Consider the following 20,686-nt stretch of genomic DNA (forward strand, 5'->3'; position numbering starts at 1 on the left):
ATTAAACACTTTAACTGATAGGTTAACATATTCTGTCAATTCTGATTGAGACATCCCAAATTGAGAGCACAAAAGCAAGCAAATGGGAATGTTGGTACTTTCTCCACTTAAAAGTTACCATAAACAAAGGGATAAGAAGCAGTATAGGTTAAATGTCTTAATTATATGTTAACTTAAACTCTTCTTTGCATCACTGTTAATCAAGCGTTAATGACTTTTAACATTTTAGATGCATATCTCTAACAGCTGTTATTTTGTGGAGGACAGAGAGGACACTGCTTCCAGTTGTTTGATCATTTGTTTTGTTTTTACCTTATTGGTGGAACCGGATTTAATGAAATTTCTTTCTAAAATATTATCTAATGCTGGGTCAAGCTCTTCACCAACATCTTCTATCAAAAGAGGTCTTCCAAGAGAAAGGCTGTCTTCTAAATGATTTCTAAAATACTTGTGATTCAAAGAAGTGATCTAAAAATAGAATCGTGGAGCTATATGATAAGTTTTGTCCAGAAACCAAACACTTAGCCTGTTTTACATTTAAAGATTATTTAATTTTATTCAGATAAATTACACAATTAGACAACAACAGTCCTATAGCTTAATCAAGGCAAAGACTGTGACTCCAAGAGAAGATAAGTTTAAATGTATTATATTTTCAAATGCCACTGAATGCAAACTACTAATTTTCAACTTTTTCAGTAAAACAACACTCAGTATGTAAAGTTTCGATATCCTACGAGTGCAATGAGACCAGAAATTCACAGCATCTCCTGTTAGCCACAGCCTTAGTTGGTTGCCAACTATATCCTGGGCTGCTTTAAAAAAGGAGTGGCCAGCAGGGAGAGGGGGCTGATTGTCCTTCTCTACTCAGCTTCTGTGAGGCCCCATCTGGAGTACTGCGTCCAGGTGTATGGGAACTGCTGAGTCACGGCCTGAACCTCTGATTAATCACCTGAGGCGAGCCATGAGTCAGCCAGAGGAGCACAGGTGAAGGCAATTCACCTGTGCTGCCGGAAGGGGTGGAGCCAGGCTCCACCCCTCCTAGACCTATTTAAGAGCTGGCTACCAGAGGGGAAGGATCTCTTCTGGAGATCCCCTCTCTTGGTGTCTTCTGGTGAGCTCAGCCGAAGGGTAAGCTCTTCCGCTTATTCTCTTTGTGATCATTGTCTACCTTGCTTGATTCTCTCGATTATATTGTGATTACAACATCTTGATATCTGTTGATTAAACAACTATATTGCAATTATAGCATCTTGATTATACACCAGGCCTGGGCCCCCCCGCACAAGAAGGATGTGGATCTTTTGGAATGGATCCAGAGGAGGGCCACTAACATGATCAGAGGGCTGGAGCACCTCTCCTCTGAGGAAAGCTTGAGGGAGCATATAAACAGGAGGGGAAACAGTTGTTTACTAGGGTGGATAGTGAAAGGATAAGGGGGAATAGTTCTAATCTCAGACAGGGGAGGTTTAGGTTAGGTATTAGGAGGAAGTTCCTCACACAGAGGGTGATGATGCACTGGAACAGGTTGCCCAAGGAGGTTGTGGATGCCCCATCCCTGAAGGCTTTCAAGGCCAGGCTGGGTGTGGCTCTGGGCAGCCTGGTCTGGTGGTTGGCACCTCTAGCAAGGTGGTTGAAACTAGATGATCATTGTGGTCCTTATCAACCCAGGCCATTTTATGATTCTATGATATTTCTCAAGATGTCCTTTCTCACATAAAAACTGCTTTTTAATTATTATTTGAATCACAGATTTGCCACATTTTGTCAGCTGAGAGTTTCTAGAGGCTATGAAATCACAAGCATTCCTATTACCTGAAGTTCATTTTTGCCTTCCTTGTTCTTAAGCCAAATTTTACCCTGTGCCTGTGGATCAATTAATAAAGGATAACGAGATGCTTTAGTGACAATGATTCCGTTCTGTATGGATAAGTCATCATTTGGTAATCCTTGCAGGCTCCATTCACTAATAGTAGGAGCATCAGTCAACATTTCTATGAGGTTCAGGTTGTTACCAAAGGGAATTCTCCGGGTTTTCATTTCCTTTTGCCAGTCATTTAATAGCAGATTGCGGAACTCTTCATTAAAAGGACCAGAGTAGGATAGAAATGCTGTAGCCAACAGAACATCACCTGAAAAAAGAAAAGAAAGTGAAGCAAAAAGAAAGGGAAAAAAGAAAAGGAAATAAATAAAGAAGAAATAAATATAAATTTTCAAATTCTATTCTTGATGGAGATTCTTCCTTCTCAAGTTTTTAATGTTTTTGATGGTAACTGGAGGAATGTACTTTGGCTCATGCAGATGACACATGAGCTTATTTCCCCAGGATCGTTATATAATAAAGCAATGATACATTCCACTAGATAACATATTTACACTTTTATTTACATGCACCTTTTCAGTGCAACTCTAGGAATCAAGAATATGTTAATACAACATATTATATTGGTTTTATGTGGCAAGGTTTTGATAGCAGGGAGTTGCAGGGACAGCCACATACCCAGAAACAGACAGTTAAACTGGCTCCAACAGCTCCATTGCCACTGCATTTCCAAGTGTTTATTTATAAAATTAAAAATTACTTCCACGAAATAGAAGTTTCATTAACATTAATAACTGCATTTAAAATTACTGACTTTATAGTTAGAAGTCAGTATGACTTAACATTAGTGTTCATTTTCTCCACGTATATCCTCTTATACAAATTTTACTGGTGCTTCCTAACACATCACTCTATGGACTACTAACTACAAACATCAGTCAAGTTAAAATACCAGTGTCACAAGTATGTACTGCATCTTATGCAAGTAACATTTTCTGCATAGCATAAATAGACTATTGTATTGTAGGATTTAAACAAACTTCAGCCTGATTGCAGACTTCTCCTAGCTGTGTTTAAACAAGAAAATTAATAACAATTGCATCAATTTTTGAAATGAGAAATTTGAACTAGGAACAAAGGAAACATTTGAAATTCCAAATGTTTTTAGTTTCACTACACATTACAAGTAAATCAACTAATTTACTTCCAAGATCAAGGACATGAACAAATGCTTACCCACTAGCCTCTTGGTTTGCAAGGCAAATTCTTTACTCTGTTTTGTCCATCTATCTTTTTCACCTGCTAGACCACTTATTAGACTTGAAGCTGTTTGCATTTTATGCCGGCAACGATCAGCATCTTCAAGCAAAGCCTATAAAAAACCATAAACCAAGAAATACGTTTTACAGCTATGTATCTGATAGGCCAGAAAAATCTCTAAATCTAATGAATCCAGTATAACAACAGCGCAACAATTTATTTTTAATTACATATCATATCACTTTATAGATTTGGAGGGAAAGTGACAGGGAAAAAGAACATCAAAACCCACTAGAAATACCTGCCATAAATATGGTTCAACCTTTTAGTATATCCTCTCATAACTTTCATGTTGGCACATATATTAAAGCATGGGTGATAAAGCCTATTACCTACTAGTTATGGGAAAATCTGCCCTGCATTTCAAATACATTATAAGTTTATATCATATATTAATGAAACATAATGTTACAGTACTGGACACTAAAATAGCACAAATAAAATACTTCTTGAAGGGGTGGGAGACAGGAAGAGGAGGAGGAGGGGAGAGAGGGATCCAGAGAGGAAGTACCCAACCACTCTTTTCCACTGTCTATCAATGCTTTTTCCAAGGAATAATGAAGAGTTATGAGGGAATACATTATGTTTTGCTCAAAGCATGGGTGGCAGCCATCTGTAACAGTCTCTTTTCTGCAACAATACGTTCACCTGTTTTTCTCTCATGGCTTTTTCATACTCTGCCTGTACAATATCTAATTCTTCTTGCTTTGCACTCAGTTCTTCTTGAGCATTCTGCAGATCCAACATAGCAGTGGTTAGGCGGTTCTCCTGGATTGCTAAATTAGCCTGTGAAGCAAATAAATAAAATAAATACATTCCCACATAAAACATCTCAAAGCATTTGCCAAAGAGAGTTTCACTGCACTGTATTTCAAAATCAATAGAGATTTCATGATTCATTAAAACGTTTTATCATTTCTATAATAAACTAACTCCTTGCAGGGAGCTGCAGTTAATTGCTCTAATGTAAATTAGAAAAACAAATAAAAAAATTTCAGGGCAAACCAGCCATTTCCCAACAAAGTTTGGTCTGAACTGGCCTTTAGAAAGACCAGTGTCACCAAAAGCTTATGCTTAGTCTAATGAAAGATACTAGCACTAGCAACAATTCTTCCTTCACTCTAGGTCACCTCCATTACACCCCCATTTTGACATACATTCAAAATTATGCCTGACCACGTTCTTTCTGACTTTCATTCTTACCTTCCAATGACTATTTAGGCCTGTTTTCCCCTAAATAACACTGATGAGTAAAGTCTCTGTACAGTCTCTTTATGAATTAAAATGCTGAACATTAAAAGAACTAGATCCTGAGTTTTTTTCTTAAGATAAAGCAATTGCAACTGTGAATTAAACTAGATGGCGACTTCAGCCCTTCAGTTCAGGAGCCCAGAGGCATAAAACTGCATAATCTATTTAACGATCTTTACAGCCTACGAAAAGTAGTACATTTGATGCATATTTCACTGTAGAGTTACTATTTTCAACATAATAAATTCCTATAGAGGCATGCACCAATTTGAATAAGACAACTGATGTTTCCAGCAGATTAAATCCTCAGTTGCACTTGGGTAGGGAGGAGAATGAGCAAAAGTGTGTATGTCGCTTTTTACCTTTAAGGGTAATACCTCTTTGTTGATGGAAAAAAATACAGCCATAGCTTTGGTCCACGAGCAAAGCCCAGCAACATTCCCACATACTCTCTTAGCTGTCTCAATGTTGTAGTCCATCATTTCAAAATAAGGGCTCAAAAGCTCTACTACTTCCTCATTAATGGTGTCCTTCGGAAATTGCTAAAAAAAACGCATGCAATATACAAGTAATACAAGCAAACTACACAAATATGTATTTTAGTGCAAACAAAACACTACCAGAATCAGAAATGTTAATTAAAAACAGCTAATATAAAGTTGTCTATCTTGTGCATATCTGGGAGATTTCCAAAGACATTCTACTCCATTCTGTTTTCTCATAAAATTGAAAGAGTTCATTTCTGATCGTCTTTATCATATCTGTTAATGTTAAATTACACAAACTAGCAGTCAAGTATGAAATATCACTGAGATTCTCTTTGAAATTCCATTTCCTTTAATACTGAATAAATAAAAATCTTCTAAAAGAGAGGATTAACAGGCAAACATTCTATGAGATAGTCCTTTCAAAGAGTAGCCAGCTTCCCCTTAAATTACCTTATCTCATTAGTAGTACAATGTGTTTCAATTTTAATTGTTTTGACAGTTTATTTTTTTTTAAACAATGCCTTTCCTATGTTCATCCCAATAGCTTCCAACTTTATACTAGAAATTTTGACCAACAGATATTCTACTCAATTATCTATTTTCAAAGATTTATTTACAAAGTATAATAAAAGTATATCCTTGAAACTGAAAAATAGCTGTTCTCTGTGCATAAACAATAAAACCTTGAAGACTTTCAGTAAACAAAGATCCTGACATGAGTAGATGCAACAATGAACATCGTATAAATAGTATCCACGGTACTATGAACCAAACAAGTTTGTATGGTCAGGCCATTCATCTGTTATTTTCCACTGGACCAGAAACAGTGTGATCATAAATGTAGAAATGTACTGCTGTTTTATAGAGATGTTTTAACCAAAATATACACTTCAAGATGAGAACATCATTTCTCCAAATACAGAAATCAGATTATGTTCAGTGGTACAGTACAACATAAGAAATTCTCAGAGTAGATTAATACTAATATTAGTAGTTTAAAACATGGACCAGTGTAGATTTATTCACCAAATACTCATTTCATTTCTACAGACATGATACAAAGCTGAAAATCTCAAATTTCAAAAAATTCTGATTTTATCTATCCTAATAATCACTGATTTTGTGTATGCCACTAAACATGTTACAATGCTCAACAGGTAGGAAAAAAAAAAATCTTGATTAGCTCTAAACAAAGGCAAGTATTAGCTGTTCAAATGCTTAAAGCTTTGAATCATTTGTCACTGAAGTTAATTTCATTTCCTTACTTAGGAGAAGCTATAACTGACTTATGACCTGATTTTCCCACATGGATTTGAGTTTTATTTCATTATATCATACATTTAAGCCCTTGACATTTCAGATTTCTTGCGTACCTGATTTCTCTTCCAAATTGTTCTCCTAGGAACACTAAAGAAAATACATTTCCCTATTGTCTTAAGGTTAAAATGACATAAAACAGGTTATACAAATACCTGTAGGTTCTGTAAAAAGTTCCCTGCTGTCATCAGTTTCAAAGATTCTTGCCATGACGGGGTGGTACAGCTCTTTTCCTGATCAATTTTTACACTGTTCAATTTTCGTTGGAAAAGCAGTAACACACAGTCCATGATACGCATAATAAGGTGAGGAGGTCGACCAAGTGTTCGGACTGTGGCAATATCTGCAGGCTTTATAGTCTACAAAATTAAAACAAAAGAAAATACTGTTATTATTTATTAAACCTGGAAAAAGGTCACCAACAGCATTAATCCACTTCAGAAGAAGAAACTTTCTCTTCCTGATTTAAAATAATTTTATCTCTCAGAAGCATGAAACTGTACAGATCCTTCAACTATAATTTGACTACTACCTCATAGCACCTGCTAGGAAACAGCAGCTCAGCCACCTCATAGCAGCACCTAAATTCTTAAAATGACTCCAACCTAGGAAGACAGAAATATTCTGAAATTTTATATTCTTTTTCTATTTTAACTCAAACCTATTCACACAGGAAACTCAGTCTAGAAAGGAAAATGCATTCTGTTGATAATTGGTAAGTGCATCTCTGCAACTTCTACTTTATTGCTCTGGATAAATTCCTGATGTTGAAGTGAGCCTTTGAGAAAATTAAATAAATCATAATAGTGTATGAAACCTTTGTCTTATTATATATGGCAAAGTCAGTCAAGGGTGCAAATCTAACACCATAACTTGTACATTTGGTTATTGGCACATTATCAACCAACAGCACAAAATATATCAACCGGAGTTTCAATTGAAAATTAAAATTGTCCATTTGCTGAACAACTGATTGCCCATTTGGGATTTGGCATTTGGGTGGAAAAAGATAAACAAAACTAAACCTAAACAAACTCCAGATAGATGTATCTATTTGTATACATCTTCTGCCAATCAAGGAGTTACACAGAACATCTGAAACCTTACATGTTTCAAAGGAGCACATTTTCTTAGGTGGAAAAAATGTTATGCTCAGTCCGAAGTTAGTACCAACCTGTAAGGCTGCTTCTGCCTCTTCCAAAGCAGGCTTAGCAGCTTCTAACTTTTCTTCAGCAATGGCTTTGTCAACTGAGATGCTGTCCACAATAGCTTGGGCTTTGTCTTTCACTTTCTGAACTTCAGCCTTCACCTTCTCAGCAGCCTGTGCTTTTACAGTAACTTCCTTCAATACCTAAAGAGAAAATTCACAAACAACATATTAAAGAAAATATCTCACTGAAAGAATTTATATTTTCATTGTAATATTTGATCTGTTGAATTCAATTTTCAGAACCAGAATGTTTTTTAAAAAAGATGGTTTTGCTGTCACCTTTTTAAGCTTCTATTATCGCTTCTTTTCCCACAGCCTAACCTCCTCTTACACACACACACAAAATTAAGTGCAATATACTTTAATGTTTGTACATACCATGTCAGCTTTTTCATTAGCAATCTGAAGTTCTTTTTCCTTTATCTCCAGCTCTTTGCTTAGAGCAGCCACTGACACAGAGGCCTCTTTCAACTTTTCCAGCCCAGTATTAACTCTGGAGTTAAAAAAGAAAAAATAAAAATAGTAGTACATAATTCCTTTTAGAATTTACATTTTCCTTTCCAAAACATTTCATTGGTAGAATGAATCAGATGGATTTAATACCAAAATCTGTCCCACAAAAAAAAAAAAAAAAAAATTTCTTCAGAAACTACCACATACATTTCTGTTATTTTCAGAATCAAGAAAGTAAACAATAAACAATTCTCTCTCTCAAAAAAAAAAAGAACATATGACATGAAATATTCCACACTTTAACTCAAAGTGAATGCATTCATTATTACATTCAAATCCTAAATTTTGGCTCCATTTATGTCAATGACCCTGCTGAGCTCCAACCTGATACGTTCATAGGACTGATTCACAGCAGAAAGCATTTTGGGATCACCAGAATCCTAAGAATTTTTGAGAAATCCTGAGATTTCTCAAATCACTATTTCTTGTTTGAAGAGGATATTAAAAAAGTTAATAAAATCAAAACATCAAAATCAAGACCAAACAAGAGAGATTAACAGGAAAATAGCACTAAGTTAACACTTCTCTCATTCTCTCATTAACATGCCTTCAAAAAGTGTTTGTTTGTTTGTTTTTCTATCAAAATCTAAGTACTCGTATACAGGCTCTTCAAAGAAGTTTATCTGTAATCTAGGAAAACACACATTTGGAACTGCAGAGTCAGAAAGAATTACAAATGTAGCAACTTCAAAGTCTAAGCAGGACAGGAACAGGTTAAAAATACATAACAGATAAAGAATAACATATGCTAAAGCCCTTCAGTTTATGCAATTAAGGTGAAGTGAAACAAATTTATGAGTATGGAATAATCTGGTGCACTTTAACTTCAGAATGTGTAAGGGTGGATTAGATATCTCCCATTTTATAAGTCTTCATTGATACCATGAAGATTATGAACTCAATTTGACTTCTAAAACAAAGAGTGTTTCAAAGTGAAATAAATTAGTCTGAGTATTTCTTTAAGGCTTTTAGAATTTTGTGCTGGTCTTTCACAATCAAGAAGATAGGCTTTCTTAAGGGTGATGCCAACTGATACAATTTCACATTCTATTTGAGTATTTCTCACATATCATTAAATCTGCAAATAGATTGTAGCTTAATAAAGTGTTTGAAAAGCATAATTAATATATCAAAAACACCTAAAAATCCATAAGCAAAGGTTCAATAATCACATAGTTACACTATGTGATGACTAAACCAAAAATGCCAGGGTTCTTTTTTACCTGTTCATATCAGAAAAATACAACTGTTCAGCAGGAAAACAGAAGTTGTTCTCAGGTAAACTGAATTTTATTGTGAATTTGTTATCAAATAACATGCAAATATCTTCTTTTATTCATTAAAAATACACATTAATAATTTATATTCATATCTTGTCACCACCATTTTCTTCAGTGCATCACTTCCCTTGAGTCTTCAAGCTACATGTCAAGAGCATCTCTAATATTTGTTCAAGTAACATCTTTATACTATTTTAGGAAACTTCAAAGAAAACATTTGCTATGCAATGAGACCAGGCAGGCATTGAAATACGTACACCAGAATATATCTATCTGAGAGAGAAAACAACAAAAAGACAGCAGTAAACTGAGCAGTATATACCTGCTGGCAAATATCTGCAGTTCTGCACGTTTTTCTTCATATGTAGTTTTATAACCTTGAATAAAAGACAGATAGGATTTGGGAGTCACATGTGTAGAACGTCTATATCTTTGAAAGTAATCAGAACACTTCTCTGCCACTCCATCCTGGAATGAGCCCATACACTGCACAATTTCTCTCTTTGTCTCAGCGGTGCAGTCCATATCATATGAGGACAGGAAATGTTCAGATACTTAGAAAAAGAAGAAAAGCATAAATTTAAGTAAATCTTCAGGAAGTACGTTTAGTTTATAAACTAAGCAATCAATATGCACGCTACCTATCATGACAAGCAGAAGTGTTTCACTTGGTTGTCATGGTTCTATGTTTTTGTTTTTGTTTTTTTTTTGTTTTTGGGTTTCAGTATTCCACATCAAAACATCATGTAGTGTATGGGGCATTAAAGTGTCACTGCCCCAATTCCAAGTACCTATCCCTGTACATTACAGAAGTCACGGGATCTGGCCCTTCCGGGTGGGGGGGGCGCTCTCTTGCTGCCTGGCAGTGGGTGCTGGAGGGTGCTTTCCTAGCCGTTCCAAGCTTTTCAGGTTTGAATCAGTCCCGGGAACTCTCTCTCTCATCTTGTCTGATTTATTAATCCCAATTTCAATTAAATTGTATATATTGTGTTATCTTGTATTCCGATATTATAGTAAAATAAGTTTTTCCTCCATAGATTGTTGCCGCTGTTCTTTTCCTCCCTTCCTCCTTTCCCATTTTTGTGGGACTGGGGTGGGGGGGGAGGGCAGAGGCCTGTCGCCCCTGTCACGGACATAGATTGATCTGGTCAACTCTGTTGCAAACTTAAATCTTCATTTGCTCTAAGTAATTGATCTGTTCACCACTTATGCATATTTAGCTCAATATGTGTCTAAACTTTAAACAGCATTACATTTTTAACACTTCTCCATCCAATATTTTGTCATTTATATGATAGTATTGATTACACCAAGTAATAGCTCCAGAGAAGAGAATACCTCTGGAAATAAAATCTTCATACTAAACTTATTGAGGATATAAGATTCATCTTATCATTGTCTTCTATAAATTTAATTTTGAACATAAGGAAGAATTACCAGTCAATTTATTGATAGCTATGACATGGGAAATGCTTTTACATTGCATGAGTGAGATATAATGCCAAGCTCACATAGCTTCTGAAACTCTAGCCTTCCTCAATCTGCACCAGCAGATTCTTAAATTATTCCATACATATCTGCAAAAAATGTATGGCCAAGGATCTGGTACCCTTTAATTTCCAAAATGTGCATCTACTTCTCTATGAACCTGCCCAATTGCTAGCTACCACAAATTGGGTAACCACAGCCTCTCTCTGTGTCTCATCACAGGCATTGTCACCAAGTGTCTTTGGTGATATTTTGCTTTCTTTAATAATGCTTTCAGTCATTTTTAAGGAGAATTTTTCTTCTTCATATCCTTTCTTCTGTCAAAAGCATTTCAGCAGCATAATACAGCAAGAAGAAAACACCAATATCTAATTTATTCTGCCAGTGTGCTGGCAAAACAAGCTTTGTTTGCATTCAAAGCATTTAGAACAACTTAATGACCATAAATGTCAGAATTAAATAACTGCAAAGAAAAAACCTACACCTACCAGCTACTAGAGCATCCTTAGGCCATCGGCTGAACCAATCTATAGTGCATCCAGAAATGAGGGCAGGGAACTTTAAGGCCCTGTTTCGGAACTTTTCACCTACTGGTGAAAAGCAAAGAACTACATGAAGGTTCTGACAGACTCGAGTCATGAAGTAGTCATACAAAATTTCACTGGTTGGAGGTCTACGTGGATGTTCCTTCTTGAAGGTTGTTATGAGGTCACTCAGGATTTCATCTATTTCATCACGAGCAAATAAGTTTGACACCTTTGAGAAAAGAGAACGTTTTTTTCACGTTGTAGAAGATGACCCAAAGGAGAATATATAAACATATGATTGATTTAATACATAGCCTTTCAGGAAAGAACACTCATTTCAGATACAGAAGTTCTTAGGACCCAACCCACTTTTTTTTACACAAGAACTTTTTTCTGAAGTGACTCTGTTAAAAACACTGAAATCAAACTTGCTGTAAAGTAAAATCTGTTCTTCCATGTGAAAAATAAAGCAAAAATAAAAATAAAAATAAAATAAAATACAAACAAAAAAAGCCATCCTACCCATTCTAAACACATTTTCCATATAAAAACTAACTGCAAATTAATGAGATTTTTAATCTCATATAGTTTTGATAAGCATCAGTGATGTTCCCTAAGTCGTAATATTTTTTTTTAAATTGTTATCATGTTCTGCAGTTTATCAACACTTAGGAGGGTCTGACAAGACAATTTCTTTGTATGGTATGATGATGTGCATTCATTAAAATAGATTCTGTTATTTTGCTTCAGAATTATAAAATTTAAAAAGCAATGAGAAAGATCGTAAGAATGTATCCTACCTCTCCTGATGATAGAACATTATTCAAGTATTCCAAGAAAGACTCATCTTTGACCTCATTGTCTGTAAAGAGAAAACATATGCCCTTTCCCTGCAATCCTGAAGTTCTGTAAAGAAGTTTCAGATCTTCCATCAAGTTTGAAGTGTTGTAAGATCTGCAGAAGAAGAGTCATGTTAATCTTCACTCCCTTTAAAACAGGTTTCTGGGTAAAACAAAAATAACTAGAAAACTTAAATACGAAATAATTTCTTGGAACACTGGTGGATAGATACCACCTACAGATACAGTACAGTGCAAGGTACTGTATAAAAACAGAGTGTAAAGATAACTTTACACTGTCAATATTACTGGCCACCATAGAAAATAAAAATTCACAGAAAATCAATCGAATTTAGCCAGTATGAAAGATTTTCATGACTTTACACTTCAGGCCAGGCATGTCTAACCCGCAGCCCACAGGCCACATACCCAGCTCAGTTTACAATGTGGCCCTCACCCCCTTCTGCCGCATCATCATGGTGGTGGTTCTGCCCTGCCAAGTAGCCCAACCTGGACACAGGACACAAGGAAGTCACAGTACAGTGCTGACAAATAATATGGCAGTGGAAGGAAATCGAGTCAGTTTTCAAATACTACAATTTTAAAAGACATTATATGCAGAAATATGCCACCAAATCTGATGCATATCAAGGAATGGTTCATAAAGACAAAATAGCAGAGCTGATAAAAGTGCGTAATCTCAACAAAATATTTTATACAATAAGTTAAAACTCAAAAGGACTGTTATAAAAGCTAGTTAGGTGATGGCAAATCTGATTGCAAAAAAAAAAATCAAATCAGTCACCATTTCCTGATGGTGAGTTTATTAAGCAATACGGCTCAACTTGACATTTTTATTAGAGGCACTGATAACAAATACGACACTGTAGAAATGGCTTCTTTGGCGCCACTGAAAGACATAACTAAATCTCCTGATTTGTAAAAAGCAGTAAAAAAATAATTTAAAGCAATTTTCTTTAACCTTTGTCATCATATCTGGTATAGCTACCAATGGTGCCCCAGTGATGGTTGATAAAAAAAAAAAAGACTTACGATACAATTATTACCAATACCTCGCATTTCATGAAATATCACTGAATCAGACATCAAGAAGATCTACATGCAAAAACTTCAAAAATAGATAATGTCATGCCAATCGTCACCAAAACTGTGAATTATGTAAAGTCCAAAGGGTGAATCATTGCCAGAAACATCACACAAGCATAGTTTTATGCTTTTTGTTGCTGGCTTTTTTTTTTTTAACATTCTAATAAAAAAAAAAAACATTAAAAAATAAACTCTGTTACTTACATACATTAAATTTATTATATATTTTACACGTGGCCCAAGGCAATTCCTGTTTGCTCAGTGTAGCCCAGGCAAGCCAAAACGTTGGACAACATGCTCTAGGCAATAGCACTTGCCCTATGTTGTGCTTATTCTTTCTTCCACTGCAGAGACTGGGAGCACATTTTATTTATAGGAGAACTTCAGTGAGTAAGTACTTAGTTGCTTAAATTTTAGTTTACACTTACCGAGTTAACATGATCTGGAATGTATCGTAGCCGGCTATGAATGATGCTAGTCTTGTCAAGCTCTGCTTTCCAGAGCCACCAACTCCAACCAAAAGAGCATTTCCACGAGGAGTACGAATCACTCGAGAAATCTGTATAAGTCATTTATTAAATTCATTAATCATCATATCATTAATCTGTATACAGTCATTTATTACTGAAATGTGTAACGGTTACACACCCAAAAATCTAGTGCTACTGCAATAATAGAATTATACTAGAAATGCAGAACAAACCAAAATTTTAAGTTTGCATTAAAGGATTCTATACTACTATCAATATACCTATGAGCATTTTCACTTTGAAATATTTTCTGTAAACCTTCCAACAGCAACCACTTTATTCCATCACTGCAAACTTTCAGTTATCAACAGAACTGCACTTCATACTTCCAAAAAGCACAAACAAACCTCAGCAGTGACAGGCTACAATAGTATGAAAGATCATTAAAATTGGAAACTAAATTATAGTTTCCCTCATACAATACCCCTGGACCACTTCAAGTAAGTGGTCTGTAAGACTCTAGCCTTCTTTGTTGTAGCCAGACAGATAAGCTGTACCACGACTAGTAAACTCAGGAAGAAATGCACACTTTGCAGTAAGTAAAAATATGGCCTTTACAATCAAGCTTCTTATCAGCATAAATATTTGTTAACCATGGAAAATTCCACAAATAGATCCCCCTCTCTTTCTTTCTTTCTTCCGAAAAGAAGAAAAAGAAAAAGAAAAAGAAAAAGAAAAAGAAAAAGAAAAAGAAAAAGAAAAAGAAAAAGAAAAAGAAAAAGAAAAAGAAAAAGAAAAAGAAAAAGAAAAAGAAAAAGAAAAAGAAAAAGAAAAAGAAAAAGAAAAAGAAAAAGAAAAAGAAAAAGAAAGAGAAAGAGAAAGAGAAAGAGAAAGAGAAAGAGAAAAGAGAAGAGAAGAGAAGAGAAGAGAAGAGAAGAGAAGAGAAGAGAAGAGAAGAGAAGAGAAGAGAAGAGAAGAGAAGAGAAGAGAAGAAGAAAAAAAGAAAAAAAAGAAGAAAAAAAAGAAAAAAATAAGAAAAAAGAAAAAAGAAGAAAAAAGAAAAAAGAAGAAAAAACAGAAGAAAAACCTGCTTCTCTTTTGTAAGAAGTTTATTCTATGTGAACAATCCTCTCAAGCTGAACTGTACTAAAAATTATGGTCAAGTTTAGTCTATCCTCAAAGGAATTTTAAAAGAAGTGAGCATATCGGGGATCTACAAAGGAAGTTTGGAATACATTTATTCCTACTCATACTCCTTCATCAGCGGCCAATTATGTCCTAATTTGATTTTTATTTCACTCATTCCAAAGAGAGGAAAGGCTCTCAGAAGAATTAATAAGAAGAAACATTGAAAAATAGTTAGGATACTTTGGAACATGACCTCACTAGACATGAAAGACGGAATTTTTCCATCTGAGGAAGAGCTGAGTTTTTAATATTTGGTCAGAAGGTAAAAGACAAAATAGCAAAAAATGACCTGCTTCAATAATACAAGTAATTTACCTTGATTTGTGCATACCTTCATTCATTTTGAAACACAATTGAATTCATTTGTGCTGAAGACAAGTGAAAAACAGCAACAGCAATAATGAATTGCAAAGCAAGATTGTACCTTTACTAAATGAACCATAGCATCCTCAAAGAAAACCATGTCCATTCCAGTGCCACGGACATTCTCATTGTATATTTGTAAAAATGTATTTAAACGATTCCGTAGCTGACGAAAGCAGTAAACTGGCTCATAAATTTTGGGAATCCTTACATCAACTTCTGATTTTTCTCCTAGAACAAAAAGTGCATAATGAAACCTCAGCAGTTCAAATGACTGACGGAGTTACAGTGTAGCTACAATGAGCAAGGGAAGTTAACTGAAGGACTCTGAGTATTCAAAACTAGTTTTACTGTACATAATATTTCATATTAGATATACATATGACAGTACTGCGTATACTTTCCTATACAGAACAGCAGTCCTTCTTTCTCTGCCTCCAAAACCTGAATAGTGAAAATCTGAAAATAACATCGATGCTAGAAGCAACAGTCACAATGGAGAATAAAGGTAAATAAATATTGCAGTTAAAAATTGCAAATAATTTTTTTTTGTAAAAGAAATATATTCTAAGCCAATAAAATCATTTCAGTGGTCAAAAAAATTTACTAATAAAATGAATCATTTAAGCACGCAAAGAAATGTACGTTCACTGTGAAAAAGCATATGCTTGCTACAGCAAGGGATCTGAAAACCACATAGTGCTTTCGACACTTCCCAGTCCAGAGAAAAGGAGGAAATTGCAGTATCTCCCATATCCATTCATAAGCATCAATCATGCCTATAGGAGACCAGCCTTTCACTAAACAAAATTGTTACAGCAAATAGGATCACAGAATGGCTGAGTGACTTCTGAAGGCCATCTGGTGAAAAACCTAGCTCAGTTAGGGCCACTTCAAACCCAGGAGGCATGTCTAGACAGCTTTTCAGCATCTGAATATTAGAATAATCCAGACGTAAATAAGTTTCTTAAAAGCTGAATGAGACTTTTAAACAACTTACTCAGATATTTGATAAGGAACTAATAGGGAATACAGCAAGGAGTTAAACAGTAGTGATGTTTTTACATTTTTGAACCATTTAAGAGAATGATGCCAGTTTAATCCTGTTCCTGCAGTTTTATTATTGATGACAAAAGACAGCATGGTCAAGTACCAGACCTAAGAAAGGGCAGACATTTAAATTATTTACTGAGGTAGCAACGGAAATATATTGTTTTAAACTCTTCTCTAGCTCAAAGATTCAGAATTATAACTACTAAATTGCAACATCAAAACTTATTGATAAAAAACACATTTGAACAGCTTGAGGGTTGGTAGAACTCTAGTACCTCTAACGACTTTTGTGAAGCAAAGGTCTGAAGGTTGATGTTTGGATTACTTCATCTCAGGTCTCTCAGGGATGAATATGTTGCAGTAGTACAAACCAAATAAACACGGGGCATGTATGTCAACTTACCTCCAGTCTGAGCACATAATTCAAAGTTGATGTTAGATGAATATTCTATGCATTTAAGAGCTCAGAAACCTGATTCTTGATGTTATATTTCGTAATAATGAGCAATACTAAATTCCATTACAGGGACAATTAAAACAAAATAACCATTTTTATGCTTATCTCGTAGAGTCAAAACAGGGAGAGGTTCTCCAGACTGCCAAACATATTGAAGACAAAACACACCCTTTCTAAACAGAGGCCCTCTACTTTGTATTTTCATGAAATTTCATTCCAGATGGAGCATTACTCAGGCAGGTACAGTTAAATAGTAACAAAAGCTAGTCTGAGAAATACATACTTCTTTTCACATTCATTTTTCAGATTAATGTAATACTTTCTAGTTTAAATTTCCATATTAAAAGTCACTCTTCAGTCACTCAGTATGTATTCTGATTTACATTTCAGTCTTCTTTGCATTCTCAGTTTCCACATAATTTAAAGACATATTTAGCTACTTTCTCACACCAGATCGATTTCTACTAGTTTTGGGCCCCTCACTGAAAAAAAAAACATTGAGGCCCTGGAGTGGGTTCAAAGAAGGGCAACAAAGCTAGTGAGAGGTCTGGAGCACAGGCCTTATGAAGAGAGGCTGAAGGAGCTGGGATTGTTCAGTCTGGAGAAGAGGAGGCTCAGGAGAGACCTTATTGCTCTCTATAACTACCTGAAGGGAGGTTGTAGTGAGCAGGGGGTCAGCCTCTTCTCTCGTGTAACTAGCGATAGAACTAGAGGGAATGGCTTCAAGCTGCACCAGGGAAGATTTAGGCTGGATGTTAGGAAATACTGCTTTTCTGAAAGAGTGGTCAGGCACTGGAATGGGCTGCCCAGGGAGGTGGTGGAGTCACCAATCCTGAAGGTGTTCAAGGAACGTGATTGGTGATAGGTGGATGGTTGCACAGGATGATGTTGTAGGTATTTTCCAACCTCAACAGTTATGCCAACCTTTTGCAGCTTCCACTACCCATCAATACAATGACATGAACAGATAATTGAATCATCCAACAGTTTAATAATGACTTTCAACAAATCCCCCCAAAATCTGTTTTCTGTTCTTTTTTTATCTACTGAGAAGTATTCCTGGGTTATTTAGCTAGCTGGGTCTGCTGCAAAATTTTTATTTAAAATAAACGAGAACATTGTTATAAACCAGACGCATAATCCAAGAGCTTTTACTAGTATTCTGGAGATTCTGAAATAATACTAATTCATTACAAAATAATATATTGTGTACTTTTAAAAAAGTACTGGGTAAGCTCAGTGCTACTATTCATACACCACATCTCTGTGTTAGCTATAGTGCTATGTTTTATCTAATACTGCAACTCAACTCAAATCATGCAACACTTCTTTCAACATTTTAGAATAAACAATTCATATTTGTTATTTGCCAGTTTTACTCACCTTGATGGAAATGGAAACAAGACCCTTCTATACAGATTATCTGAATATAAATATGGACTTAAAATCCCATAAGCATGTTCCAAAAATTGGTAATATCCAGTAATAAATGTAATATCTATCTTCAAAGTCACTGGACAAGACTGCCGCACTCAAAGTATAACCTTACTTGTGCATTTTCTAAATTCTATCCTTTTCCCCACTCCAGCCACCACAATGACTACCAGAGCCCATCTTACCAGTTCTTTGAGGTACATCCCTTAGGAAGTCAACAAAGAATGCATCAATTTCAGGATTCAACAAAGTTGTCTTTCCTTCGAATTCCTCCTCAATGAGTTTTGCCACAGCTGCGTCAAACCACTTTACATCTTCCAAGGTTGTGAAACGATCAGCAATAACACTTTTACATTCATGCTTCCACAATTTTATTAATACCTTTTTAGAAAGCAAACAAACAAAAAAAATCTCCATGATTTCAATCAGGTAAGGCTTGCCAGTAAAATTATGTCAAGTCAGATCTGATATTTAAATTCATATAATGAGATTTTGAACAATACTCACATGTAAAATCACATTTGGGCTGCTTATTTTTGATTTTGGAAATTAAAATCAATTCTAACAATCAAATTGTAGATACAGTAGGAGGCAGGAGCTTGCTTATTCAACAACTAGGAAATTACACTAAATATTAAGTGACTGTGTAGCCCAGATATAAAACATTTTTTCTGTGATTACCATAACCATTGCTTTTCCAGAATTTCATGTTTCACTGCTCAAAAAACTGAATTAATTTTCCTTAAAATACTTGAAGAAGAAATGATACATAAAGTATTTGATTTTTCTGAAGGAAAGGTGAGTTATGGAAAAAAAAAAAAAAAAAAAAAAGAATCACGATGACTTTTTATTTCCTCTTGTTTTTAAGTTGAAAGCCAGAAGTTAGTTGTTAGACAAGTATTAGGCAGTGATTGCCAGCCATAGGATACTAGTGAGGGAGAGGATAAATGCTTATTTTTTTAATGAAGATATATGCCTTTTCAATGAATTAAAACAAAAGTGAGTTGTTTGTCATAATTTTCTTTGCTCCCTGCTTTTAAATAAGCATTATTCATTTTAAATAAGCATTAGTCAGCAACAATACAAGCAGACAGAAGCTAAGCCTCTTCTGTCAAAAAAGTTTAACTTATAGTCAGGAAATGAAGTTTTCATTTTATGTGGCACTGTAAAAGCCGGACAAAAATATTCCCTCCAAAAAGCTGAAAAATGTTTTTCAATCAAAAATAATTTTTTTCTAATGTAATTTTAATGCCATCTAATTATACACTACCTAATTATGCACTGACTATGACAAAATCACTGATGTGCTGCACTTACCTTTGGTTCATTGATCACTTCTGATGTAGCGTTCAGCATTCCCTGCCAAATTCTTGAGAGATCTCGAAGGTTGAAGACATAATGGAACTTGGCGGGTGTGGGCAGCATTTTCAGCTTGGTAACCTGCCACAGCCTGCGGGTCAGCGGTACTAGCTTGGATACTGTTTCTTTTACATCTTCTGAAAATCCTCGCTCACTACAATAGTGCCCTTCTCCAATTACACCTTTGGAAAAGAAAATTGCCAAATGACAGGTTTTCTAAAATTCATTACTGCAACATCAAGGGCTACGATCTTTTCAAGCATATCTGTTCCTTTTTATTTCCTTTTTTCCTTTTTCTTTTTTTTTTTTTTAACCCCTTTCTTTCATCTTGATTCAGTTGGTGTTGCAGAATCTTGAGCCACAAACACACCAGATATTTAGCTCTTACAAAGCGTTTGTATAGTGAATCACTTCACTGAGAGCACTGTGATCCTGTCTTTTTCTGAAAGTCTGGTCATTAGCACCTTGCTCTTAACACCAATAGCACCTTTGCAATTCTCCAGCATTGTCACCAAAACAAGGAGCAGCCTTCATGCCATTTCTTCTTAACTCTGGCATACAAATAGATTCTGAGGTCTAACAATTTACAGATAATTAAGTTGCAGGTGCAGAGGGATTACTGAAGGAAAAATGTGCTGGTAAGCAAATTAGAGAGGGATTAAGTTTTAGTGTTAATAATAATGTTTATACATAGAGGAGTGGAAAAAAAAAACCTAATATTTTCAAAAATCATATGGATACAAAGCTAATTTTTCTTTACCAAAAATTTTGTCAATAGAAGAATTAGAAGGCAGAGTACAGTTGAACACAGAAAACTGTCTCTTGAGTCTCTGTGGAATGTCATTGCGACCTCCCCCAGGATGGATCATGGCAGCCAAAAACTGAATGTCCACAATGTTGGTAAATTCTCCAGGCTTTTCCAGATTATACAGTCCATTTTGTTCCATGAGCTGCCTAACTATCTCATTAGTGACCTGTAAAATAAGCAGGCAGTATGTAACAGAACACAAAAAAATGGAATAGAAAACATACTTCTGTGCTTGAATGTCCCAATATAGAATATAAATATTATTTTCTCTCTAAAGCTCCCACTTTTGTGTTTGTTTGTTTCTGTAGAAAAATGCACTGCTACAAATAATTTAGACAGCACTTTTCCCTGATAATACCTATGAAGAATAATCCTGGTGGAAGAAAAGAATT

The 20,686-nt window shown here is 35.2% G+C and overlaps 1 protein-coding gene across 1 annotated transcript in view; it reads right to left on the minus strand.

The window, feature by feature from the left end:
* The window catches only part of DNAH5 (dynein axonemal heavy chain 5), a gene marked incomplete at both ends in the record, with an annotated part of 104,894 nt that overhangs the window by 22,827 nt on the left and 61,381 nt on the right, over window positions 1–20,686 (minus strand). The window contains 16 exons of the mRNA XM_079533475.1: window positions 313–468; window positions 1,816–2,132; window positions 3,059–3,194; window positions 3,791–3,928; window positions 4,756–4,935; window positions 6,354–6,557; window positions 7,373–7,549; window positions 7,787–7,901; window positions 9,524–9,755; window positions 11,178–11,445; window positions 12,017–12,170; window positions 13,591–13,721; window positions 15,245–15,414; window positions 18,313–18,508; window positions 19,445–19,668; window positions 20,247–20,460. Of these exons, the coding sequence (XP_079389601.1) occupies window positions 313–468; window positions 1,816–2,132; window positions 3,059–3,194; window positions 3,791–3,928; window positions 4,756–4,935; window positions 6,354–6,557; window positions 7,373–7,549; window positions 7,787–7,901; window positions 9,524–9,755; window positions 11,178–11,445; window positions 12,017–12,170; window positions 13,591–13,721; window positions 15,245–15,414; window positions 18,313–18,508; window positions 19,445–19,668; window positions 20,247–20,460 (3,012 nt within the window). The remainder of the gene's footprint in view (window positions 1–312; window positions 469–1,815; window positions 2,133–3,058; window positions 3,195–3,790; window positions 3,929–4,755; window positions 4,936–6,353; window positions 6,558–7,372; window positions 7,550–7,786; window positions 7,902–9,523; window positions 9,756–11,177; window positions 11,446–12,016; window positions 12,171–13,590; window positions 13,722–15,244; window positions 15,415–18,312; window positions 18,509–19,444; window positions 19,669–20,246; window positions 20,461–20,686) is intronic.

This window comes from Tetrao urogallus (assembly GCF_951394365.1).
Source record: "Tetrao urogallus genome assembly, chromosome: 3".
In the NCBI taxonomy this organism is placed as follows: Eukaryota; Metazoa; Chordata; class Aves; order Galliformes; family Phasianidae; genus Tetrao; species Tetrao urogallus.